Genomic DNA, 27,869 nt, shown 5'->3' with positions numbered 1-27,869 from the left:
TACGCAGTAGAAATGATACGTCTGCGCTTTTCTACGGAGCCCGCGGGGTGCGTACTTCTCGGTCTATGGAAAGTAAAAACAGCATGATTCACAGGAAATGCTCCTGTTTCCTTCAAAACAAAGCACTGACGCTGTAAATATTCTAAAGATGCCTATCTTGCGATTATTACAGACATTTAAAAAATTGGCTAAATTTATTTCTGCTGATCGGTCTTTTCTTAAACGTAAACATGCTAAAGTTTTTATTAAGTGTCCTCAAAGCAAAATAGATTGGTTTTATTTTGAAACTCTAACCAGAAACTCTTCCCTTCCTTCATGACTAGCTTCACAGCGGGTTGTGATGTTAGCTTGTTTTCGTGGGCGCTCCTAGCTGTTTCCCACCTCTCTGTTAACTGCCTGAAGCTTCCCTCAGGAAACCATGGCCGAGGAGGCCGAGGGTTCCCCTCTGTCGTCCCAACATGACGGTAACTGTCCTGTGTTTGACGCCCTTCTCTGGTGGCGGGTGTAGGGGGGAGTGTTGACGGTTGACAGACCCGAAGGCAGCGGCCTCTGCATCCTTGACAACATTAGCCAGTTAGCATCATCAGTGCGACGTGTCACTGGCTCTTATTGAACATTTACTACCACCCACTATGTGCTCTTACGAACATCACATTATCAATTTCAGTTTTACTAAAGATTTAAGTGACACAACAGGTGTTTTACTGCCAAATTTACCTACCTATAAACCCAACAAAATAACATTAGTTTCTCTGTACCACCACTCTTTCTAGCTGCTGTTTAGATGTGAGCTTTATCTACTTATACCAATTTGATTTAAATGTCGGTTCTGGTCCTGAAATTTAAGCCTGTCATGCAGTTCTTGTGGGTCATATCAGCCAAATGTAAAATTCTGAGTATGTAGGGTTGGACTTGCATGTGAGACTGACTGCACCTGCATATTGTATTTGTTTTGCAAGCCAGCCAACTCTTCTACATTTGAGTAAGCTGTGTTTATGTTATCGATGTTACTAATAGTAAAGTTAATCATTGAGTTTTTCATAATTTTCAGGCTTTGTTTAGCCAAACTAAATTTCATAAAAGCATCCAATCCTCTTCGATTGGGATCTGCAGACATTCTTTTTCAATTTTGTTGCAGGGATGAACAACATTTTGCTTCCAAACTGCTAATGTTGCTAAACATACCCTTAGAAATGTGTGCTAACCTCATCTAGATAACGAAAAGGAGACAGTCATTAATAGAGCTGCATAATCAGTAGAATATCATTGCAATATTAACATTGCATCAAGAATGGACTGTATGTATGCTAAGTGTAGTAAGTAGGCTAGAGAAGCAGTTCCCAAAGATGTGGTTGCCTGTATGCAGGTGTGAGAGAGCTTAAGATCCAGTTGAGAAAATAAAAACCAAAAATAGCAACAGAAAAGCATATGCATTTTAAAAATGGTAAAACAAAGAAAAAAACAAAAAACAAAGACATAGAAAAATAGGTCTGGAATTTATAAAACTGGTTAATTTATTGGCTGTTGATGATGATTGTGTTGCTGTTATACCTCTTTTGAACTGCTTGTTTCCACAACAAGGAGACAGGGTCATGAGCTTCTTACATTTTTTGTTTTGTGGGTCAGAAGCTGGAAAGCGTTGCAGAATTTCACATGCCTTACATAAAAAGTCTGATTGCAAATATTACATTTGGTCGCTTGTTTCGAATTTCCCTGTGCTGTGTGCCCATATCTGATATAGATTTTCAATATTTGACATTAGTATTGCAATGTCAAATTCTTTGTTTGTGCACAGAAACCTGGCCAAGAAAGCTGATTCTGTTATAAATGTGCCAGTCTTAGATACTTTCCTTTAGCGTAAAACTCAGTGTTTACTTGTAATGATTTCTGGTATTTCTCTTTGCGATTCGTAATTTCCTTATTTTTTTTTTCCAAAATCAAAAAGTAATCTCTGACTGAAACAATTATCAGATTGACCTTAATGCCATTTTTATCTTTATTTGCCCCCGTTACAATTTTTTGGTTCCACATTTCAATGTTTCCAACCATCCAGCTATTTTTGAATACAAAAAAGAAGTTTTCATGTTATAATGTAGTTCATTAAGGGATAAAGTTGGTCCTATGTGAAAATGTATATGCTACTAATCTGAAAGGATTGCCAGTTCATCACAGGTCAAGACAGAAAATCATAGGGCACTCATAGCTAAAGGTAATTTAGATACATCATTCAAACTAACAGATATGTTTTTGGATTGTGGGAGGAAGCTAGAGTACCCGGTGCGAATCCACAGGAAAAACAACATGCAAACTCCACACAAAAAGACCTCAGATTTGAACCCACAACCTTCATTCTGCATTTTAAAGTCAGCTGATCATTTCTAAATAGGATGAGGAAGGAGAAATGTCATCACTGGTATTGACCTTTTAAACTTAAACGCATGACTAAATATTGTGTTGTTTTTTTATACTAACAATATTTCACTGGATTAAAAAACTTTAACCAACTTTTGGTTTTAGTCACTCTGATCTACTTCTGTTGAGTACACTGAAGACTGCTGTACTTTGTGGTGTTGGCTAGTTAACGTTTTTGTTTATATTGGTCATTTTTTATGTACTTTACAGTACAGTTATGTACAGTTGTTACTGTTTGGGGCAACAGAACTTAAGTTTGTGCTTGAAAACACAAGGAATCGATGTGAAAATCCCATGTTGGAGTTTGCTCAGCTATCACATGACCAACAGAGTCACTCTGCACCTATCTGCTGCTTGTGGCTCGTAAAGGTTTCCATTTGTCTGTCTGCATGTGAGAATGTTGGCGTCTCCCTGCTCGTCCTGCTGATTTTAAGTGACAGGAATTAAATCAGGTATGAGCCGCTCTTGCTGTAGGAAAAACCTGTGACTGATTGTATTGTCAGGCTGGTTAGGAGAGGACACAGTCTCTGCTCTAGTTTAGCAATGAAGCTAAAACATGCCTCTTTTAAAAAAATGTTTTAACCTCTCATTTTGATTAATTGCAAGATAAATATTTATTATTGTTTGATTTGCAGATGTGAGTCCAGTTAGGAAGACCTCAGGAGTGAAAAGTCATGATGATATTATATTATATTTATATCATGGCTATACAATCGAAGGACTTCCTGTATGTTTTCCCTAATGGAGCTCTAGTGTGACTCCTTATTGAATGTCTTTGTTTCTTTCAGGCAAATGATCAATTAATCTTATTGATCAACTAAAGATTAATTGATAAGCAGCCATTTTCTCCAAAACCCTAGTCTTATGTTCTATCAAGATCTTTCTTTAACACAAATGGCTAAATTTGCCATAGTATGCTGAACTAAAAAAAAGTACATTGTTGTATTTTAGCATATTTTGAGTTTACTTTGTTAGCTACTGACCGAATAAACAGACAATTGTTAAATTTAGACATATTTGTAAAATACAGCACAACAGAAACCTGAATTAAAAAATGAAAGATGAAAAAAATAAAATATGTGAAACACTTATGGATACGAGGAGGACTGCAGACTCTTCTGTCCACTCCGTGAAAATGTGATATATCTCTACGGTGAAACTTAAGTTCGTCGAGTGTCTGTATTTAAATACAGAATTGGATAAAAAGGTATTTTGAATCCCACAACGGACACTTTGTGGACGACTTCACTTTCCTGTTGTGGGATAGCCATCTTTAATTCTGTGTCAGTTGGGTCCGCTTATGTACGGATGACCAGTGGCGCCCACTGCTGGATGGCGGCCAAACTGCAACACTAAAGAAGATCTGAGCAGGCGTTATTAGTTAATCGATTGGAACTAATTTTAATCTAATAAGCATAGGAAGTTATTTAAGTTCGTCTATTTAAAATAAAATCTGATTTGCTGTCAATCAGATTTAACATCAGATTGACAGCAAAGAGACGCCAATAATGCTTTTTTTGTTCAACTGTATATAAATTCAGGCTTTAAAGTGTGATGAATATTTTCAGTGGTTTTCTCTGCTGAGGTTTTAGATTCTGTAAATTATGTTTTTTTTTTTTGTTTTTGTTTTTTTGGTGTAATATGAAATCAGGATGGCAACAAAGACAGCCATTATCTTCATTTTGAAATTAATGGAAAATATTATGTGACTTTTTTTTTACTTAAAATAAATTGACCAGTTTTTGCTTACAGAGCTCCAATTTGTTTAGCAACTGAAAGAGAGTTCGCTACCTTATAAAAATAATTGATTTGTTTTTCTAGTTAAACAACCATATTTTCACAATTTTTTGATTTGTTATGTTGATTATGCTGTCTAAAACTCTTATAATTAAACAGTATACTGCTTTCCTCTGTTTTGCTGCATCCTCTGTGGTTGCATGCAATCAGCAGCTGACGAACGTTTGTGTGTTTGTTTCCTTCTCTTGTCTTCCAGAGGTGCTTCAGCAGCGTGTGGCGGCTCTGGAGCAGGAGAGGGCCGAGTTCATCCGGCTCAAGCAGCAGCTGGAGGCCGAGTTCAACCAGAAGCGAGCCAAATTCAAAGAGCTGTACCTGACCAAGGAACGTAGGTATCCCAAGATAGTGAAACTAGTTTTACTTCATAAATCATTGACAATGAAGCACCAAGGGTCAGGAACTTAAAGACGGTAGAAGTACATTTGTCTGTGCTGAATAAGGGTTTCCAATGGAAGAGGATTAGGGCCAATAAAAAAAAAATCTTGCAATTCTGAATCTTTTTTTTTTTTTATCTTCTGAAATCAAAGGTCACAATTCCTTTTCTTCAGTGACCGTAACCCTCTTCCATAGTTTCCTAAAGATGCATGTGAAGGGGAATAAAAATATTTTATTCTTGTTCTGTTTAATCCCATTTGTCTTGGATTTTTGCTCATTCGTGTCTGATTCGTCTTGCTCCCCCAGAGGAACTTAAAAGACAAACCGAGGCCCTGGAGAACTCCCAAAGCGAACTGAGCACCGTACAGACCCAGCTGTCTCAGGCTCAGGCCGAGATCGAAACCATCAAAGCCGTGGCCACTGTGTCGGAAAACACCAAGCAGGAAGCCATCGACCAGGTCCGCAGCCAATGGCAGGAGGAGGTGGCCTCGCTGCAGGCCATCATGAAAGGTAAACTCAGCCTCTGACAAACATATTTAATGGCAGTCCCTTTAATTATTTGATGAATTGAGCTTGTTGATTATTTATGATTTGTGATACAGTTTTAAATACAGACACAAAGTGCTCGTATTGGGAAGGTGTGACTTTTGCAATCAAACTCTGATGCGGACCAAAAAAGTCAACTGTGGTTACAACGTATTTTTCTTATTATAATTCTATTTTATCATTAGTTAAGAAAATAAAGGTGAAGTCTGCAATTAAAACCTAATAACAGAACTGTTAATGTTTCTGTTTACGCCTAAACTACATGTTTCTTTTTGTTCTCTGTCTCCAGATACAGTGTGTGAATACGAGGTCCAGTTCCACCAGCGCCTGGAGCAGGAGCGAGCCCAGTGGAACCAGTACCGAGAGGCAATGGAGCGGGAGATGGGCGACTTAAGGCGGCGCCTCACGGAGGGACAGGAGGAGGAGAACCTGGAGGACGAAATGAAGAAGGTAGATAACAAGATCTACCTTCTAGCCAAGGTTCTTAGGAGAACCTTGGCTCCTAAGAACTGTGACTAGAGATTTATTTTAAAATCTAAAATAGAATACATAAATGGATAAAAAAGTTGAAAAGCTCATTAAGCTCAAATTTTGAGATAAATTAGAGACTTTCTAGAAAAAAAAACTTAGTAACTTGAGTTTTTCTTGCAAATCTTTGACTTCTGGAGCTCAAAAATTTCCATATTTTTTCTAGAAAATTTCTGAGTTTTATGGCAGAAATTTACTCCTCCTTTTTGTTTTTGTTTTTTCTATGTGCAATGGCCCTAGCACTATGTATTTGTTAGTGGTTTGAGTTTGAAAATGCGTCGATGTTTCAGGCTCAGGAGGATGCAGAGAAGCTGCGCTCCGTGGTGATGCCCATGGAGCAGGAGATCGCAGCGCTGAAGGCCAAGTTGAGCAGCGCCGAGGACCGGGTGAAGGAGCTGGAGGCGTCCAAGGTCAGTCAGGAATATTTGGTTTTTAAATGATGGCAGTTTTTTTTTGTTTGTGGCTGTAAGAAACGTATTTGATTAATTTTAGAAATTATATATTATCTCAACTTCTGTGATCTGTATCATGCTGCTACAATGTTTCCTATCATTTCTTTAGATTTAGCTTACGATAGTCCTTTCTTTAAGAGAAGGACTATTCATTTCAGTTCAACTCAGTTCAATTGAAAATACTTTATTAATTCCAAGAAAAATAAAATATTGTTGGCAATCACATCATCCAAGTTTTATCAAAGAGTTGTTGTAGATGCTTATTGCTGCGATTAGTAAGAGTCTCAATTAGTGGTGAGTATTTTTGTAATTTTTAGTGATTCAACTAAGCAAACTGGAACAATACGTCTTTTTGAGAGGCTGCTGGTATCAAAGAGCCTGATATTATAGTTTTTTAAGCCCAAGACCTTCAGAAAACCTTGATAATGATAGACTGAAATCACTTTAAAAGAGTTTTGGCTTCTATTCTGGAAAGCTTTCACCATTAAAAACAACATTCATTTTATTTTCCAGATTAGAAGCTGTGGTTTGTTTGATTTTTTTTTTTTTTTTATATGTATGTTTTTTTTTTTTGGCAGGTGAAGGAGCTGAATCACGTTCTGGAGGCTGAGAAGTCGTGTCGTACGGACCTGGAGATGTATGTGGCTGTGCTGAACACGCAAAAGTCTGTGCTGCAGGAAGATGCAGAAAAACTACGCAAAGAGCTCCATGATGGTTCGTTTCAGGGCTTCCAGTGGAAGCTTTTTGACTAAAAGAAAGCTTAGAAGTAGAAAACGTGTGTAGCAGATTCGTTACATGGAAAATTTGAGACTGAAGAGTATGCCTGCCTACATTTTGGCTCATTCCTTTTTGTATTTTGGAAATTTTTTTTTTTTTTTTGTAGAATTTTGTGGCTGGAAAAGTCTCTGTAGACCAGGTTATATATATGTAGCAACATAGGCAGATACATTTCTCATGAATGATGTTGTTCCTCTTTAACATGCGAAACTCTAGAAATGTGGTTGAGGTTGAAGGTGCAGCTGATGGTAATCTCCTCTGTGTCTCACAGTGTGTCACAAATTGGAGTTGGAGCGGCAGCAGCACAACCAGCTGAAGCAGACGTGGCAGCGGGCCAACGACCAGTTCCTGGAGTCCCAGCGCCTCCTGATGAGGGACATGCAGAGGATAGAGAGCGTGCTGTCCTCCGAACAGCTCCGCCAGGTGGAGGAGATGAAGAAGAAGGACCAGGTACAGCAGCGGTCACTCATCACTTTGCTGTAGAAGTTTCAGCTTTCCCTTGAGCTCGGTTTGATGGATGGTTTACTTTTGTTTTCGCAAATGAGGTTGGAAGTGGTAAATGATGAAAAAATGCATGAGCTCAATAATCTCTTGGCTAAATATGCCTGAGGCTGTTAGCAGGGTTCCACGATAAACACGTCGAAACATGACGTCACACGCACAAGCTCCATGCTGAAGGTTAACAAGCTGCTCGCTGACTACCATTGGTCAGCGAGCAATGGTAGTCAGTAGTTGCCTATGTTGGCAACTGTCATTTGAAGGGGGGTGAATAAGACTGTCATGACACTGTCATAAACATGACATAACACATGTCATGAACATGAATAAGCCTTCATGAATATTTATGACTGTTGTCATAAAGCGTCATTCGGTAAATTATGACACTTTTAATACGAAGTTGACATTATTCAAAATGTCTTTGTTATGACAACTTGACATTAACCAAGAAATCATTACTGTTTAAACTTTACCTTTAATAAAGTTACCTCATTTTTAAAGTGCAATCAGTAATACTTTTATAAAAAAAAATATCAGTAATGATTTCTTGGTTAATGTCAAGTTTTCATAACAAAGGCATTTTGAATAATGTCAACTTTGTATTGAAAGTGTCATAATTTACCGAATGACGCTTTATGACAACAGTCATAAATATTCATGTAAACTTATTCATGTTCATGACAGATTTTTATGACATTGTCATGTCAGTCTTATTCACCCCCCTTCAAATAAAGTGTTACCCTTAAATGTACTCATGATATATAAAAGAAAAAGGGACGCAGTGCTTTGCTACTAATTGTCAGCATTATGACAACTAGATAACAAGGTCCAAGAGTATCCCATTTTACAGATGAGTGAAAACAATGACATGTAAACAATGACATGGAATGTCTCTGTAGTTTGGAAAAGTCAGAAATTTGTCAAAGTATTTAGAAAGATAATTGAATTTTTAAAAAGTTTACTTTTTACGCCAACTTTAAGTCAAGTCAAGTTTTTTTGTATAGCATATTTCAGCAGCAAGTGCTTTCAAAGTGCTTTACATCATAAAAACATCTTTATGAAACCATCAATATACATTACATTTTAGAGAACATGGCTATCTGTTAAACACCATCCCAGCCTTCCCACTGCTACCCAGTGCTACACACCATAAGGGATGGCTGGGACGATCTGACATGTTAACAGCTCAATATTCGGGCAGCAGAGATGATATTTAACATTAACACATGCTGGATGAAACCACCAGTTGCTGGCAAGCTCTGCTAATCCACCTCATTTACTTTTGCCACTCTTCTTTGGCATTTTGGGGTCATAGTTCAGGTGTTATGTGAGTTTTTGAAATGCTAATCAGCTGCTCCCAGTTAATTGTAATCTTGTTGCCATGGTTACACATAATATAAACCATCTGGAAGTGAAAACGTAAGTGCAGAAATCCTTCCAGCTGCACAGCATCTACTACTAGAGGGAACAGTTTTCCAAATATTTAACAATTCAAACAAACAAACAAAAAAATGATGAAGAAATGTCTGGAAAAGAACAAATCAGAACTAACAGAGCTGCTCCAACATGATGCCACCATTTTCAGTTCCTTTTCTGCAAAAAAATAGCAACTTTTTCCTTTAATTAAAATCTTGGATGTTCTTTTTATTATTGAGAAGCTTAAGAAAATGTCACATAAAATGTTTGAGTTTTTGTTTATTAAGTGCTTTCAGTCTGAGTATTTTGGCCTGCATTGCAAACTGTTTGGACACTCTGGTCGCTAATTACGTTAGAACTACCACTGCTGGAAACTGACTCAGGAAAATTCAGAGAATCTTGACATGAAAAATGTTGAGGGAACCTTGAGTTTGTGTGTTTTTCCGTAAGGAAAGCTTTATGGTCACTGTAATCCGAGTAGCGATGAATCATAAACCAGCTGCACTGTGAGTGGACGGATGAACTGGATCCATCTAATCTACAGCTTCCGAGTCTAAAAGGATTTTCTTCTAATGCTCTGATACCACAGGGCACCTTGAGGGGTTTAATGGAGCTCATTTCCCTGCAGACATGGTGCTGCTTTTGGGAACACGCAGGAGGCCAGGACCTCCATGCTAAACACACGAGGCCATGAGGCTGTTTTGTGTAGAAGTCGAGGTCTTTCTGTTCATTTACTTGCTGTTTTGATTCTCAGTTTGATGTCATTTAAGGGATATTTAGTCATGTTTCAATAATATTGTACTTTTTCTAAATACAAATTTGATGGTTTTTGATAGCCGTCACTGTCTACAAAAACTCTTTGAAGAATTTGAATTGATATAAGTTACAACAACATTTAATTTTCCTTTGGGATCAATAAAGTATTTTTGAATTTGAATTTTTATTACTGTTGCATTAATTTTTTGTCAAGTTAATTATAGGGTCTGTAATTAATTAATCACAATTAATCAAAAACATTTTAGGACTTAATTGATTAATCATATTAATTGTGATTAATCGATTACAACAATCGTCGACTAGTTTAGTAATCGATCAATCGCTAACTGGAGTGTACAGATAATAAATAAAAACACCTAGTTCCATCAACTCTTTAAAAATGAAACGCACTCTGTAAATCTTTTATCCAATGAAAAGAGGAGGATTGCGAGAACAATATATGCATTATCTAGCAACATAAAACCCCCTCAGCGTCTCTTAATGTTGTTATCTTTGATGGCAGAATTTGTCCAAGCTGATGACTAGATCATATGAGATTATATTAGTTTATCTAATAAAGTCACCACTTAGTGATATTATTGCTGGGAGGGGCAGGAAAATGGGACAAATTCTGATTAAGATCTGTCTTTTTTCCCAGGAGGAGGATGAGAAGGAGAGGCTGAGCCTGGTGAAGGACCTGCAGGAGGATGATGGAGGAGACAACACTGAGCCTCTGGAGGACTTCCTGGGGCTGAGCATTGAGGAGGTATGTCATGTCATCCGATCCATCCCCCCCGAGACACACAGCAGCTCGTCTTGGTGTTGCTGCATGTTCTTTTCCCTGGTGGAAACGTGAGCTTCTTCACCTTCACGCTCTGACCTCACGTGTTTTGTTCCTCACGGCTTCGAACTGAAAACGTCTTTTTATGATTCTTTGTCTCCATTACTGGTTTTATATAAATATGCATCAAAAGTGGAACAAATGAGAGGAGCAAAGGAGAAAATTGGGATGTTTTTATAAACACAAAAGAGAATAAACATTGTGATTTACGTTCAGATTATAAATATATAAGACATCTGGGAAATTTTACAGGTCTTTAATAATTAGTTTTCTGTCGTCATTGCTTTAATAAGCTGAAACTTTGATTGGTTTAAAACTATAAAACTTTCTTTTTAATGGTTAACCTCTGGCTCTAGGTCAGCGGTTTAATACTTTGGTTTCAAAAAGTTGTTTGAAGTCCTCAAAGTCTTGAAAACCTTTTAACCCAATCTCACTGTGATCAGTCGCAACACTTGTATCAATTTTGTTGCAACTGTGGTCACTTCTGCCTAATTTCTCAGCATAAAAGGTGACTCTGCAGCAACTGTCGAGCAACCACAGCGTTCCTCTGGTAGGATGTACACAAACCAAGAAAGAAAATTGGTCTCAGTAATGGTTCTGTAGGAACTGAAAGTCATTGTGACTCCCAGACAGTTTGTTGCTGCGCAGTTTGAAAAAGGGCAACGGCACTGCAAAATAAGTTGAGTTATGTTTCAGCAGCTGCTGCATGCAACAATGAACCTTTGCTGTAAATAACTACTTCTTACTGAAGCTGCATTTCTTTCCTCAGATTTATTTGGGGCTATAATTTATAGTTCTAGGTAACTTTTAAATTTACACTGTATCACAGTGGGAATTGCTACTTAAGTCTGATTTAAAATATTTATGGAGTGTTAAAAGGGACAAAATTAAATAAATAAATTTCATGTCTAAATAAATTAATTTAAATACAAAATTATTTTATGGTTAATCTGCTGACAGAAATTATGCAAAACTCATTTTTGCATCTAAAAACATCCCAAATGTTAAAAAAGCAAACACTGTTTTTTGGCCATACGTTTATTTTTTTGTGGTCTTTGGAAGATGAGCCATTTCAAAAACCTCCAGATTATTAAGTCATAATTGAGGGCACTGTGTGTTATCCATCAATCCAAGCTGAGCTCCAGCACATTTGGTCAGCGGGTTTTACCGCTGTATCCACTGTACAATGGCTGATCTACAGCGGATACAGTGTACATGTTGTTGACTTACCATCCAGAAACCACTTGCTGCATTGTTGTTGGTTGTGCAGAAGGCGACATGTCTGCTTTTCAAAGATTGTAGACGGATTGAAGACGGTTGTATAATTGCGCATCTGTTTGCAGCCATTTCCACCTGCGAGTGTAAACGTTGACTTGGGGGGCATTGCTAGCAGCAGTTTAGTTGGATTTAAAGTGCTCATTCTTGGTGTCACATTGTTCCTATTTAACTTCAGTAGCACTTAAAAAGGTTTCCTGAAAAAATATTTTCTCTAGCTTTGCTTTAAAATCTCGTTTTTTTTTTTTTATTGGAACCACAAATTTTTCTTTCCTCTAAACTCTTATTTCTTTGTTTTTTCTGTTAGCCTCCGACCAACCACAGCGCTCATGGATCCATACACTCCTTAGACACTGACATTGTTGCCGGCGGCCCTTTGGACCCCTACAAGGACAACCTGCGCAGAGTCCAGTCAACTGACAGCCTCGGGTCCTCTCTGTCTTCGCAGCAGGGACTCGGCGGACACAACCACAAGGCCAAGTCGGCTAGCAACCTGGACGAATCGGACTTTGGGCCCCTGGTGGGGGCCGACTGCGGCGTGACAGACAGTAGTTTTGGTGAGACCTCGTCCATCGGCTCTATCAAGCTGACGGCTGGTCACTTCCTGCTGACTAAGGACCAGGAGAAAGCGATAAAAGCCATGACGCCAGAACAGGAGGAGACAGCATCGCTGCTGTCCAGCATCTCCCACGCTCCGGACACTGCCTACTTACCGCCGTCCGGCTACCGGCTCGTCAGCGACACCGAGTGGAACCTGCTGCAGCAAGAGGTGCACAGATTGGTTTTCTGTGCTTTAAGCTCCCTGTTTACTTTCTACCAATACAGTGAACCCCCACCTATTTGCGACTCCGTATCCATTCCAGTTTGGAACATAATCCCAAATTATATGGAATGATAATAACTAAGCCTTTGATACTCATCAAAAGTAGTTTTGTTGAGTTTTATGTATTTTTCCCAATATGAACTTCAAAAGAGATAAATATTCAGTTTTTTGTTTTCTCAGAAAAATATTAGGAGTGATTAAAAAATAGACTAATAGCTCTTTGGACTTTTTGGTGTCATAATGTTCCAAATTATTGCTGGAAATTCATCTATTTGCCTTTTTTTTGTTAGTTTTTTTGTAAAGCATGTCGAAAATATCTAAAAAAAAAATGCATCTTGGGAAGCTGAAATACCTCTTAATGCTAGTTGTGTTTGCAAGGAAGCCATTTTCCTTTGTGGTGATTGGCTGTTCCCCCAAGAGCAGAAATAAGGAAGATGTTGGACTTGAGTTTCGCTTTCCACTCTGTGCATTAATGCATATCAAGTATGCTGAGCAAACAGAGGATTTGACCAAACAGAGTCAACACAGGTCTTGTGTTGCTCCCTTAGAGATTTTGCTATTTTTGTGTTTACATATGACAGTAAATGTGACTTTACGTACAATAACTTAACTTGACATTGACTTAGGCTGAGGCAGAAGTGCTGTAGAAGTAGGAAATACTGCCACCTGCAGTTGGGAGTCTACAGTCATTAAACCCAATTTTTTTGGCAATTTTTGCAAAAGATTTGCATTAAGCTCACAATTACGTATTTGTGAAAAAATGCGGCAATCTACTGATTTTCTTTTGTGAATTTCCATGTGGAATTGCTGAATACAGGAGGGACTGTTTGGTGTTTGAACTATATAGGTAGTTATAAACTTCTTAAAAAAAGGTCTCCAATTTTTGTGATTTCTGACAACGGCTACCTCGGGGTGTCCACAATTTTACGTTTCATTTCAGTGACATCAACTTCATCTGGATGTAATCAGTGATTTCATGTAGTTTATTTAGTCCAAAAGAAGCTATAAAGTTACTAAATATTTATGCTGAAGGGGAGGGTCACATTGTAAAAGAAAAGATGCTTTTGTTAAATAAAACATGAGAAGGCTCAGAATGTAGCCTTGAGGAACTCCAGATGTACTGAGTGCTGATCTGGACTGATGATCATTCATGAACGTTTTTGTTGAACCAGGTAAAAAACGCTGGCAGGAAGCTCGGCCGACGCTGCGACATGTGCTCCAACTATGAGAAGCAGCTGCAGGCCATTCAAGGACAGGAGGCCGAAACACGAGATCAGGTACTCTTCTCTGCTTTCACAAAGAAAATCCAGATTCCTTTCTTTTTATGAAACCATCATATTTTGTGACCTAATTTATTGTTTATTTTGAAGAAGCATTGGTGTAATTCAACTGTGATGCTTCGTGTTGGAGAAGTCTCCATAGTTTGACTGTTTTTCTTTTTCATGCAGGTGAAGAAGCTGCAGGCCATGCTGCGTCAGGCTAACGATCAGCTGGAGAGGACGATGACGGAGAAACAAAGTCTAGAAGAATCGGTAAAAGTAGGAAATGAGGAAACTGATGCTAAGGTATGTGTCCTATAAATCTAATGAAACGATTAATCTAATGAAATGATTAATTGTAATGAATAATAATCTCACCTATGTAGAATTCAACTGAAAACAAATCTGTTGAATGTGAAAGATGAAAAAATGCTATTAATTAGTCCAACAGACCTTGTAGGAATTGTCCTTAAATTTCTACGATTAAATCATTTAGTTAAAGCCTGAGTTGGCAAATAAGCAAAAAAGGACAAAAAGTTATTAGTAATGAGAATGTGACAAAACACTTCACAGCATTATCTCTGAAGAAAATACAAGACATCTTGAATAACTTTTCTCACATCAGATAGCTGTAGGTGTCACAGTGGGAAGAAAGCAGCTTTAAAACAGGAGAGCAGCAGCTGATATTATCTGCATTTCTTGCTAATAACCCCTGAGAACCACCAACATGCCGACTGATTGTTTGTGATGAAGGATTTTACAGATTCTGCTTTGTTTCGAGTTAATCTCCAACACCAAAAACATTCTGTTGCTGCTCTCTGATGTGGAAAAGGAAATCAGAGAGATAAGAATCTGCAGACGTATCTGCATTGCAACATTGTACTGCAAAAAATAATCAAACCAAAGAGTTTAGAATAGCATGTGTGTTTTGTCAGTTTGTAAGTGAGAAGTTACTTTAAGATGGGTGATGGAGCTGTGGCCAGCCACAAACCTCTGGGTCATATTCTGCGTTTCTGCTCTGCAAAGATCACAATCTGATGACTGCAGTTTATGAAGAAGCATTAATTTCAAAGGAATTTCTGTTCATTTTTACATTTTTACATCAGTTGTGTTCAGGGTTATAGCTGATGATAGGCGTGTTCATTTTCATAATGGATAAATGGATAAATATGTAACAAAGCAAACATGACATCTGAAAGTTGTCAAAGCGTTGTGCTTTGGTGCATATCCAAGACAAAAGTACTGATGGCAAAGATTTATGTGGTGGTTTGTCTGGAGAGCAGCAGGAAGTGAGGTGAAATCCTGCCTGAAGGCACTAACTTGGAGACTTAGTGATCTGGCACCCTACCCATGTACTTAAAAAGTTCTTTTTGCCAACTCATTCAGCCTGTTTTTCAGTGCAGGTGAACTACACCTGTGGTGAAGAGTGCCTGCTAAGAGTTGTCCTATTGACAGATTTCTCCAGGAAAACAGTTTGTGTTCATTTTACAACAATAATCCACCAACGCTGACCCACATTGTCCATTATCATGTAGCTATGGTACTAGCTTCCTGTTCTGAAGTGAGATGTAACTACAGAGCCTTTTTTTATTGCCAAAAACATGCCAGCTATTCTTTATTTATGTTTCATAACCTCTCTATTTATAGGTTTTATGAGTGTAAATTAGCAGTCTCTCGTGTTTTGATTTCTCCTCACAGGTGTCTGCCCTCATGCAGAGAGTCCAGGAATCAGAAGCGCTGCTCAGCACACTACAGCAGGCCTTCAGTGAGGCTAAGAGGAGCACACAGGAGCAGATGGTGAGCAGCATGTTCAGCTGTTAACGCCACACCGCCTGTCCCCGCCTGATGGCTTTATTGTCAGCATATAAAAGATGACAGCCGGCCTGAAAAGCTTCATCAGTTTGTCTTTGTTGATCATTTGCAGCCAAGCTAAGCGGCAGCTTGTGGCTCCTGTCTGCTGGTTTTATTACTCCACTTAATCACTGCTTTTCACAACCAACTGATAAGAAGACGAGGTTAATGGGTTTAGGATGCGCTACACGCCTTTATACCTATTACTGATTGGACTTTATTATTAAGAATTTACTTTTCTTTTTTTCAAAAAGTTTTCAAACAATAGAAGGAGGGCCTATTGGAGAGTAAAATGGAAAATTATATTTATTAATACTATATAAACTGGGAGTGACGAAGAAAAACACTTTCCACAACAACAAAAAACTCAGAAGAAACTTGATTGATATGAGTCACAGAAACATTTAGTTTTCTTTTGTGACATTAAAAGTATTTTATGAATTGTAGTATCTTCAAAGAGTCGCTGTGAATGATGAAGCTATGGGCAGGCAGGATCTCCACTAGCAGTCAGTCTTGCAACAAATTGAAGCTTCTGACTGAAGACTGTTGTTGTGTGGCAGTCTCATTGGTGTCATAACATGCTAACAGCTCAATTAGACAATAACAGTTCTATCTGTTTTTAACTGTAAATAGAAAGATGTTGGAGTAGAGGATGTGATCCTTACCCACTATGATCATCGGAAGATGGTTTGAACTTCCTCCTCCTTTCTCTGGCTTTTAATCTCTTCTGGGATTGGTGAGCTTTAGAGAGACTATTCAGCTGCTCCAGGTTGTAAAAAAAAAAAAAAAACAACAACCCAACTTTGTTGCCACGGTTACAGAAATAAAATTAAGTAAGAGCAAAAATCATTCCTGCTCAATAGTTGGAAAATCTGTTGCTGTTCATGATGCTTAAGCCGAAAGATATGAGTTTAAATCACACCATAAATGAAAAGCAACACCCTGGAGGAAATGATGATCCAAGCAGATGTGAAGAATATTTTTTTTTCTTTTCTTTTTTTTTTCTTTATAGGTGGTTTTGTTGAAGTCGAGGGAGCAGGTGGCAGATGAGCTAAGCCGACTACAGAGAGACAACGAGAGCCTGCAGGGGAAGCACCGACTGCACCTAGAGCTGCAGCAGCAAGAAGACTTCCAGATGCCCAACACTGTGCAGGTACGCCTTCAGTGCACCTCACAGACTAAATCTAATTCAGTTAATTTACTTAAAAAATAATTATCTAATTGGACTGGTGTAGTCCTGCAACTAACAATTGTTTGAGTAATTGATTATTCTGACAATTAATGGATTAATCGGATAGTATAATTTGCACATTCTGCAGATTTTTCATTTAACAGTTTAAGCTATTAGAATATTAGAAGTACATTAAAAGATGCAAATAAACAAATTCACTTTTAAATAGGAAAATAAACATTTTATTGCCTAAAATGAAACGACTGCAATTCTTTAGTGAACGCTTGATCATTTGTAGCAACGGATGGATCTGCAGCTAAAAAATACTTTTAACATCAAACCTTTCTGCTTGACTTATCAATACAGTGTGGGGTTGATCTGATGATTATTTTTTATTAACTGATTAATAATTGGATAGCAAAAGGTGATTAATAGATTTTTTTTTTTACAGAATTTGAACCAGATGAAGCTAAAACTATTCCACTTGAGTAGTTTTGGAAAGGATATATTTACAGACAAAGAAGGCTTTTTTTTATCTTATATGCAAAATTCATATTTTTTGGTTGCTAATATGTTGGGGGGGAGGGTTTTAGCAAATGGCCTTTTTGAGTCTGAACTCTCAATACAGTTAACGTTTAATTGATTACTAAATTAGTTGACAATTATTTCATCAATTGATTAATCACGAATAATCCAATTAATTGTTTCAGCTGTTTCTCCTGCAATATAAAAGAAGAACAGAGGTGGAAAGGTGTAGATGTTCCAGTCAGATTTTCTGCTCATGTCCTGGAAATCTCTCAGATAAATGATTTAACAAATACAAATATAGGAAATATAAAAAGATACAACAACTGCATTGTTAAAACATGTGAAAAATAAATGTGAAGCAACTAGTTCAACCCAAACTTCTCATCTTGAGATTAGAAGAAGTTAAAAAGTTCTCAACTGGATTGTTCCGCAGGATCTGCAGGGCCTGGTGCTGCAGTTGCGGGACGATGTTGTGGCGCTGCGGACGGCAGCTGATCACGTGGAGGAGAAGCTAAAAGCTGAGATCCTGTTCTTGAAAGAGCAGATCCAGGCGGAGCAGTGTCTGAAGGAGAACCTGGAAGACACCCTGCAGCTGGAGATCGAGGGCTGCAAGGAGGAGATAGGTGAGAATCTGTAGCATAAACGTCAGGCATCCTGCTGTTGCTGGGCATTTATTTTAAAAAACTCTCCTCTGTTTCTGCTTTTGTTTTACCTCCACTGATCATTGTATTACAGACATCTTGGAAGGTATGAAAAGGCTAAACTTAACAGCTTGTGTGTGTTAGCAGCACACAGTTTCTTGCAAAATTATTCACAGCCTTTGTACTTTTTCACATTTTGTGTATTTTATATGAAAGTTTAGAATAAAGCTGACATAATAGACTCAATTTACTGAAGTTGACCTCTATAATTAGGGATTACTTCAAGTGAAGTCAGGTTGAATACAAATGCATACAATACTTTTTGATTTTTAAATATTTAAGCAATAAATTATTTAATTTCATGATACATTCATGCACTCTTGTCTGGGTTTCTCACATGAAGTTTGCAGTTTCAATGTGACGACAGAAAGTGAGAAAGTTCAATGGGTGTGAAAACTTTTTGCAAGGCACTGTAATTATCAGATTGAGCCTAGCAGGCTTCAAAGGGATGGGCCTTTTGTGTCCTCTGCTGTGAGAAAATTCACCTCACTGTGTGTTTGACATTTGTACCGGTTTGTTTTACGGTACAATGCAGATGTCTTAAACCCTCCCCTCATTTCTTGGTATTTTCATATTAAGACAGAATTACTAAAACAAATTTGATCAGGAGTTCTGCAGACTTTCTGGAAAATTTTCTGTTTTTTTCTGCTCTTTTTCTTTAGTTTTATGATAATAATGTCATTTATTTTAATTAAATAAGTGTGGGATGATTTAAGACTTTTGCACAGAACTGTAGCTTTAGATGTGATTTTATATTTCATGTTGAGAAGCAAATGTGCATGTCCAAAAGTGGGATTTAACAGTATTTCAGGGTATTATATGTTTTTATGATATGGTATTATATGTTACATTGATCAACAACAAAGATCCTTAAATTCAGGAAAATGACTTCATCTGTTTTTTCTTATGGCTTATACTATTAGATTTCATTAATTATTTTAAAATAAATACATGGATGTATTTATATCTATGTAAGGATGGATGGATGGATGGATGGATTGATGGATTGATTGATTGAATTCCCAGCTTAGCATTGTAAATGATCCAAAACATAACAAATTATTAAAAACTAATTAAATAATTTTTCCTCTATGAAAATATTTTTCTGGAAAAATCTGATGTCTGAACTTTTTTGCTAAAATAAATAAGTGAGTTTACATGTTTTTAAACTAATTGCCTGTTTTCTGAGGGTCCATCAACTTTAAACCCCAGATTGTGTTGATGTTGTTTTTCCAGCCCATCCGGTTCTGGAGGTCCGGTCGGTCTGGTAGTGTTTAGCAGCTCGTTGTGTTTGGTCTGTTAGTGTGTTTCTAACAAGCAGAGCTCAAACTGCAGCCGCTTGGTTAAATAATTCATGAATCAGAACTCCTTTGAGGATGAGCGTCTCTGTCTCTAATGATGCCTCTGTTTTCTCTGCAGCGTCGTTCTCCAGCCTGAAGATGGAGCTAGAGAGGGTTAAAGCAGAGAAGGACAAGGTGAGGTTCCCTCAGCCTCTCTGTGTTAATGTGTTCATGTGTACATCCATCTATCCATCTGTACATCTGAACATATCCTCCATCCATCCATCCATCCATCCATCTATCCACCCACCCACCTCTATTCATCCATCCAAGTTTGAAATATTGATGTTCTAAATCTGCAGTAAGGCTGTGATTGGGCCAGCTGTGTCCTCCTGACCCTCTGATGTCATCGTGTTTGTTTTTGCAGCTGCAGAGCTGTTTAGCTGAGAAGACGGAGATGCTGGACAGCCTCCAGGCCGTGAAGATGAGCCTGGAGCAGCAGTTCAGAGAAGTCGCCGCTGCAAAGGTTTGTGCTGCTGTTATATCCAACTCATGACATGTTTTTGGGAAAAAAATCTGTTAGTAATTGAATAAACTGAATATTCTCAATGAAACTGGTGAAATGTGAAGTCTTTTGTGTCTTTTTTTCCATTTATTCTGTGTGTGCCTACCATAGAGTGCATTAGAAAGTCAAGTTCTGGACGAGAGAGACAAAGCCCAGCGGCTGCAGACTGAGCTGGACGTTAGTGAGCAGGTCCAGAAGGACTTTGTCAAGCTTTCTCAGACGCTTCAGGTAACTAGAGGCTGTTTAGTTCTTGCTTTGGTCCTGACATATGCAACAGTTTGCCTGTTAGTGACTTTTCAGATCTCTACTCACCCCCCCCACTTCTACACTGAACTCCTCAAGTGGCAGCTTCGGCTTCACCTGATGCAAATTCACCTTTCGCTTTCAAATTATGAATCCATGTATCCAACAAATAATCACCAGATCAGCCCTAAACTGTACCGACGTTAAGTCAAATAGAAAGGGTTGAACTTTTCACATGTTTGAAGTATTTTTTAGTTGCAGATTCATCCTCTGCAACAAATAAGCTAGGACAAAGGAATGTTATTACATTAATATTTATTTTCTTAATTAAGAAAATAATTGTATTATTTCTTTATTTCCATCTTTCAACGTATTTCTAATATATAAAAAAGGTGCAAATGAAAATTATGCCTTTTTTTTATCCAATTAAAAGGTCTGTTGCAATAAGCAATAAATTAATTAATCACATGATAAATTATAATGAGCACCATAATTTCCATTTGCATGTTTTTCTATTTCTACCAAAAACTGGATGAATAAAATTTTCAGTCTGGTGCTTTGGTCGTTTTTGAAAACCTCATAATTAATTTTATATGTTGTTCCTGTTGTTTTATTTATTTGGGGTATTTAGAATGTCTTCCAGTTCCAGTGTTAAATGTTCATTGGAATTTAAAGTTTACTGATCTTTGAGAATGTGTTCTTGCATTATTATATGTTACTTGAAAATAGTCTCAAAACAGCCATTTTATCATTTATTGAAGTAACTTCTGGGACAATTTATCATCCAGCAAAATTTAATATTGTGACAGGCCTAGTGACCGATTAATAAGATGTGAGAAAATGTGGACAATGTGTGAATACTTTTGCACAACCCGGCAGGGGGAATCTCACACCGTTTTCTAGAAGCGCCTAGGAACCGTGATCCAGATAGAAATAATGAAATCAGAATCAGCGTTTGTTTTCTATCCGCAGGTCCAGCTGGAGCGAATACGACAGGCTGAGTCCCTGGATCGGATCAAAGTAATCCTGAATGACACCAACCTGACCGACATCAACCAGCTTCCAGAGACATGATGGCCTCAGACCGGAGACTGGTTTCAGTTTGGTTTCCCTCTCCGCCCCTCCCACCGACCTGCTAACGTTATTATCCGACCCATAACCACACTGGAAGAGTTTGGAATGACAGGAAGTCCTGGCTGGCTGTGTACATTTCAAGCCTCTGATGGAATAATGAAGAACACTACTAAAACATGTAAATAACTTGATGTGTGACTGTGGATTGAGAGGCTGGAAGCCCCTCTCTGTGTGATGGGAGGGGTCTGCCTGTGTCATGTTTCTACTGTAGATACGACTGTCTGTATTAGCTCAACCAAAAACAAAGGTTTGTTGTCCTCTAATGCACTTTTCATCTCTCCATCTCCCTCTGTGCTCAAGGCGTTTGATAATCGCTTCTTTAATCCACTCGCTTGTCATTCTTTTGTCTTTTTCTCTGCCCCCTGAAATAATGAAGGATGAAATACTTGCACAAACTTTAACTGGGATAAAAGGATCATAATGCAACCAATACTTTCTATTTCTTTAAGGATTTCCTGTTTTTGGTGCTCATATTGTCCAACAAAAATGTTTCATCATTAAGAGCTTGTGTGGAACATTTTCACATCTCAATTTGTGGGCTTTAGTTTTTCCCTGACAGTCAGAAAACACTATTTAACTCCAGGAACACTTAGAGAAGGAAAAAAAAAAAGACAATGAGACATCGTAATAGGATGGAATGGATTTTAATTTGCTTCTGTTATGGTTTCCTTTTTTCAGGTATTTCTTGACCTGATGATCTTAACGTCTTTTTGAAGATCTTAAATGTTAGTGGGCAGAAGAAGTGGATTCTTAATGAGCTGTTTTCTCTCCCTCCCTCCTCTGGCTGCTTGTCTTCACTAAACTGTCATGAAATGGTTCGTCTGTCACTACGAGAACTTCTGTTGTCTGTGAACTGATTTGAATTAAATGACCTCAAAAGTTTCATAGTTCATTCCTCTGTGGAATAATGAGTTTCTATACATTTAGAAAAAACAGAAAAATACAAATTATAAAAATACAAACGTTCCTTAACATCAACCATCTTATTTATGATAATAGAGGTGAGAACTTTCAGCGTGTTGGTTTTGTTTTCATAAAATTAACTCAATACTCACCTGCTTACCAGCTTACACTGCAGCAAACTTACAAGTAAAAGTGTTATAATCAGAAACGGGACGTGAACACGTTAATTAATTACAGGTTTTTGTCCCCAGTTGGAAACGTCTGTTGTGTTTCTGGTACGCCCGTAAATCTGACCCACAAGCAGCATCCGTAGACAACAGCGATGGATGTCTGAATGGATTAAAAATCTTAATTGAGTCACCATTGTCTATGACTACTATTGAAGAGGCATTTTTATTTTCAATATGTAATTAGAGTGTGCCGGTGATTCTTTGTGATTGGTGGACCTGATATAGGTGCAGAGGACCACCCGTCATTGGTCCTCTGCTCATCCCAACCCCTCACACCTTTGCTTTTGAAGGGTTTATTCAGACACATTTAAAGGTGAGTATGACGGCGAGGGGTTTGTAAAGGTGGATTTCCTTTCATTTTGTTCCTAGTTTTCTCCCAGCTTGACTGATATCACCTTCCATAGCATGGTTCAACATCACACCAGAGCAACATTGTTCACAGTAACTCTTCGTTTAAAATTTTACTTTCCATAAACAAGCTTGTAATATTGATTTTAGACACAGTGTTACACGTGTGTTTTGTGAAATAAACATGTTTCCACCAGAGCTTGCTGCTGTTGACAAGCCGCCATACTGAAACGCAAAGTCGGAGTTGAGCCCACTTTCCCAGTGGAAAGTCCAGCTTCGGAAGGCTTTCCAGTTGCTTTTTTTTTTTTTTTTTTGACTGGTAAATTGCAATTTCCCAGTTACGACTACAACTGGAACGCAGGATTAATAATGAAGAAGTTATTATTAAGAAAAATTAATAAATATGAAGGTCAATTATGTATTAAAGCATCAGGTAAGATTCCCCCTTTTTAAAATCATTTGGTACATTTTAAGTGTATTGACATATTCAATGGGCCATTTATATATTTCTGCTTTTATCTTTTATTATGTCAGTTTCCATCCTCCATACCATACTTCACCAATTACCAAAGTAGGCCTCATTGATTTAATAACCTGTCTTCATAGGAGGTTCAACCATTTGGATTGATGGTATGTTGAGTGTGTCACTTTATGAAATAATTGGTAAATGGGCTTTTTTTTCTTTTATAAGTTTGGTATTTAGTTGTTTTTTACACTTTGAAAAGAAGGAAGAAAAATGGGTATTATGTAGATCTTATTAGTTTATAATTCCTTTGTTATGAAGAGCCCAATGTCATTTATTGGCCTGTAGAAATCTTAATTTTCCCATTTTCTTGTCTGATTCAGTAGTGTGGATACAAATTAGATGCTCTGAGGGGAGGAGCATGACTGTGAAGTTGGCCTCTGATTCTTTGTTGAGGAAAGAGATATTACAAAGTTTAGTCATCTAGCCCAAGAGAATCTGTGATGCACAGATCCCCTTTAATATGTAATTTAAACTTCCAGTTTACCCCAAAAGCTGTTGAAAGTAGGGCCCAGGGCCATTTGTGGCCCCTGAATTGACTTTGTGCTTCCCACAGAAATAGGACAAACCTATGACATTTACATTAAAATGTACTTAGAAAAATGTTAGATGAAACTCAAAATGATAATCTTTTTCAAAGCCTTGTGGTTTCATTATATTTTCATGGTAAATAGAATAATATGTTGATGCAGTAAAATCTGCTTTTAATTGCTGCATTCAAGCTTTGATAAACACATCAAGTGTTTTAAAGTGAAGACTAACAGATTCTATTTTTATTGATGAGAACAGACATATTTTTGTTTTCTTCAATAGAGGCTCCAATAATAACCAAACTATGCTATTTATTTTCTAGCTTTAGTAAATATTAACATGATAGCCCAAAGGTTCTAAAAGTATTTTACATTTTGTTTTTAGCAGAATAAAGATTGAACAAGCTGTGTCTATGTGACAAATATTCAGATGTATTTTGGTCTGAAGATGGTCTTAAAGTTGGGGTCACAAATATACAGTGAGCCATAAGTTTCCATACATAGAAAAAGATAAACATTTTATATTGGACAACCGTTTTTATTTTTGTGGGACTCCGTGTAATCGCTGCACGTCTTGGACAACTTCGTGATTGATCCGCAACATTTCTAGTTTTCTGAAACTTGCAAATAAATTATGCCACAGTGTCATGTGTGATGCTCGTTCCATGTTTTCTGTTAAAGTTTCGTGCAATCTTGTGACTGCTTCCCGATCCAGCCATCAGTATAATTTCAAATCTTTGCTTTTTTTGTCAATCGCATATTCTTGGGTATCTGAAATATATTTAAAAAAATACATTTTTACATTCTCCTATGTATGGAAACTTATGGCTCACCCTGTACAGTCTGTGCTCTTGCAGTCCTCTCCATAATTAACAATGAGAATACATGTATGTTATAAGCGAGTAGTGAGATTTAAACAAAAACAGGAATTGAAAATAAATAAGTTGATAACTGTTAGTGTTGTCATTGTACCACTTTTTAGCCCAGTAAAAATGCCTGTAGACTCAGCCAAGAGTTGGCGTTAAAAATCTTTTACATTATTTATTTTGCATGTCAGATGCTAAAAAGAAAAGGAAAACCTTTAACCTAAGCGTTGCTTTGAAAGTGTTGACAAACTGCCTGCTCGGAAACTAGCAGTCGGAAGCTAACTTCATCGTCGTGGCCGAGGAACTACTCCTATTTACAAAACTATTATTTTATTATTTTAACTATTTATTAGTATGTTTTCTAAAGCATGAGCAACTAAGCAGTTGCTTAGGGTCCCAGGCCCACTAGAGGGCCCCCCTAAGTGGAGCTGATTTTTTTTTTCTTTTCTTTTTTTTGTGATGATTTCTTTGTTGTTAACCCCTCCCTCCCATCCACCCCCCCCCCCCCACACACACACACACAATTTCCAGATAAAGTTGTTAATTTGTTTTGCAACAATATAAATTTGATCATGATGTAGAAATCATTTTTTATATGGGCAAAAAGAAAACATTATCTTGGGTGCCCCCTTGTGGCCGCGATTGGTCATGCTTCACCGGTAATGTGCGCTGCGGTGCATAAAGTTACTGATTCTTGAGAATAGGGACAAAACAGGTCCTATGGATAAAGCACCAAATTTGAATAAAATATACGCAAAATATATTTTTTTCAAATATCTAACTAAGCTAACCTGGGTCATGTGAGCACAACAATGTATATTTTTCTTGTGTTTGCTGAATAAGGTTGAGAAATAATTTTAAAAAATTATGGGAAAATTAAAACCCATTTTGTCCCTATTTTCAAGAATCACTCGTAAGCAAAACAATGTTTCAAAAATGTTGCAGTGACACAGAAAAGCAAGAGGAAGAATATAGAAAGGACAAGATAAAGGTTTGTTTTCATGTGTCTTGGTAATACAGTGTTTATCAAAAAGATTAGTGGCTAATAGAAAATTAGCTTGATAGCAATCTTGAACGCTTCAGTTTCAAAGTCAAACATTTATGTTGCCGTCTTTTTATTTACGTGAAACTGAGTTTTAACTTTAAATACGTTGATTCTCGTGATTGGCCCTTTATATTTCGGAGGGTATTTTTGGCTGTTTGATAACAGTAATTAAAATTTCACAGTATTTGACATTGTGAATTCATTGTTATTACATGTTCGGAATGTTGCAAACAAGTATCTTGTAACATAAAGAACAAAATAAATTTAACTGAAAAAAAGTTGGATTTCAATATAGCGACACCCATAGACATACCTCTTGTTTTAAACTTTACTTTCCTTGAACAAACATGTAACATTGATTTTAGACGCACGTGTTACATGTGTATCTTGTGAAATAAACATGTTTCCACCAGAGCTTACTACTGTGAGCCGCCATATTGAAATGCGAAGTCGGCTTTCGTTGGAGTTGATCCCATTCTCCCAGTGGAAAATCTAACTTCGGAAGGCGTTCCAGTTGATTTTTCTGAATAGTAAGTCGAGATTTCCCAGTTACGGCTACAACTGAATCAATCAATCAATCAATCAAATCAAATTTTATTTGTGTAGCACATTTCAGCAGCAAGGCATTTCAAAGTGCTTTACATAATTAAAATAAAATAAAAATAAAAAACAGCATGCGACATTGAGAAAGAGAAAGACACTGAAACGCAAGATTAATAATGTAAAAGTTATTGTCATTTTATTTATTTATTTTGAATTGGTAGGTTGTTCTGCTTGTGGTTTTGGTGTAATAGAATAGAAATGTGCGTTACTATCTCTCAGTGGGAAAATTAAGGTGTACAAGCAGCGAGGTAAAGGTGAATGGAAGCAGATAGTTAAAAATATTAAAAACAAAAAACGTAACACAGAAGACTGTACAGTTAGGCAAAAACTACCCACCTCTCGCCCGGAACGTTAGCTGGAGAGGCACCAGCACCTCCCGACCCCACTAAGGGATGAGGGTGTACAGAAAATGGATGGATGGATGGTTTATAATTCCTTTATTTTGAAGAGCCCAGTGTCATTTATTGGCTCGTAAAGTTCCTATTCTCACTTTTTCTTGTCTGATTCAGCAGTGTGGATATAGATTAGATGCATCTTTCTGGGGAAACCTGCAAGGGGCGACAAACAGTCAGAAGGATAAATCTGCTCTACGAAGAAGGTGGGGGAACAAAAAAAGGGATGAACATGACTGTGAAGTTTGCCTCTGATTCTTTGTTGAGGAAAGAGATTTTGCAAAATTGTCTTGTCTAGCTCAATAGAATCTGTGGTGCACAGATCCACTTTAAATATGTAATTTAAAGGTCAAGTTGACCCCATATGCTAGAAGAAGGGTGTTCAAAGTGGGACCTTGGATGTCTAAGGATAAACTACAAATTTTAACTTAAAATGTACTCAGAAAAATGTTAGATGCAACACAAAGGGATCGTTTTTTCCAAGGTTTCTGGTTTCCTTCTATTTTCATGGTAAATAGAACAATATCTATTGACTTGTAAATAAAAGTACATGTTGGTACATTTAGTTGCATTTAATTGCTGCATTAAAACCTTGATACAGACATCAAGTGTTTTAAAGTGAAGTTTAACAGATTCTGTTTTATTGATGAGACAGACATATTTTTCAGTTTTCTCAAATCAAGCCCTTAATAATAAGCAAACTATGCTACTTGTTTCCTAGCTTTAGTAAATACTATGGTAGCCCAAAGGTTCCCAAAATATATTATATTTTATTTTTAGCAGATAGTGTAAAAGTTGAACAAGCTGTGTCTAAATTAATCTGCACTTTTACAAAAACCAAACATTTGTCAGATCTGACAAATGTTTGGATTTATTTTGGACTGAAGGTGATTTAAGGCAGTTGTTCTTATAGCATATAAGTCACATATAGTCTGTGCTCCTGCAGTTCTCTCCAGAAATGAACGAGAATACATATGCATAGTATAAGAGCTTATGAGATTTAAACAAAAACAGGAATTGAAAATAAATAGCTGACCAATATATTGACCCGGTAAAAATGCCTGTAGACTCAGCCAAGATATGGCGTTAAAAATCTCTTTAATTTTTATTTTGTGGTTCAGACGCTAAAAAGAAAAAGGAAAACCTTTAACCTAAGCGTTGCTTTTAAAGTGTTGAACTATCCCTTTAACAAACTGCCTGCTCG

General features: G+C 37.3%; 1 protein-coding gene across 1 annotated transcript; it reads left to right on the top strand.

Moving 5' to 3' along the window:
• The first annotated feature begins 323 nt into the window (after positions 1-323).
• On the top strand, positions 324-22,107 carry rabep1 (rabaptin, RAB GTPase binding effector protein 1). Its single transcript, XM_088012446.1, has 18 exons — positions 324-464; positions 4,406-4,534; positions 4,888-5,091; positions 5,417-5,577; positions 5,946-6,065; positions 6,686-6,821; positions 7,156-7,334; positions 10,213-10,320; positions 11,978-12,439; positions 13,666-13,770; positions 13,942-14,058; positions 15,451-15,549; positions 16,616-16,756; positions 17,736-17,925; positions 19,423-19,478; positions 19,711-19,809; positions 19,960-20,076; positions 21,064-22,107. The coding sequence occupies exons 1-18, from the start codon at positions 419-421 to the stop codon at positions 21,163-21,165; spliced, it is 2,571 nt and encodes an 856-aa protein (XP_087868572.1). The 5' UTR covers positions 324-418; the 3' UTR covers positions 21,166-22,107.
• The last annotated feature ends 5,762 nt before the right edge of the window (positions 22,108-27,869 follow it).

The sequence above is a fragment of the Poecilia mexicana genome, unplaced genomic scaffold, assembly GCF_051168715.1.
Source record: "Poecilia mexicana isolate PSO_F unplaced genomic scaffold, ASM5116871v1 scaffold_14, whole genome shotgun sequence".
Lineage (NCBI taxonomy): Eukaryota > Metazoa > Chordata > Actinopteri > Cyprinodontiformes > Poeciliidae > Poecilia > Poecilia mexicana.
The sequence above is the reverse complement of the archived record's forward strand: the minus strand, read 5'-3'. Positions and strand labels throughout refer to the sequence as shown.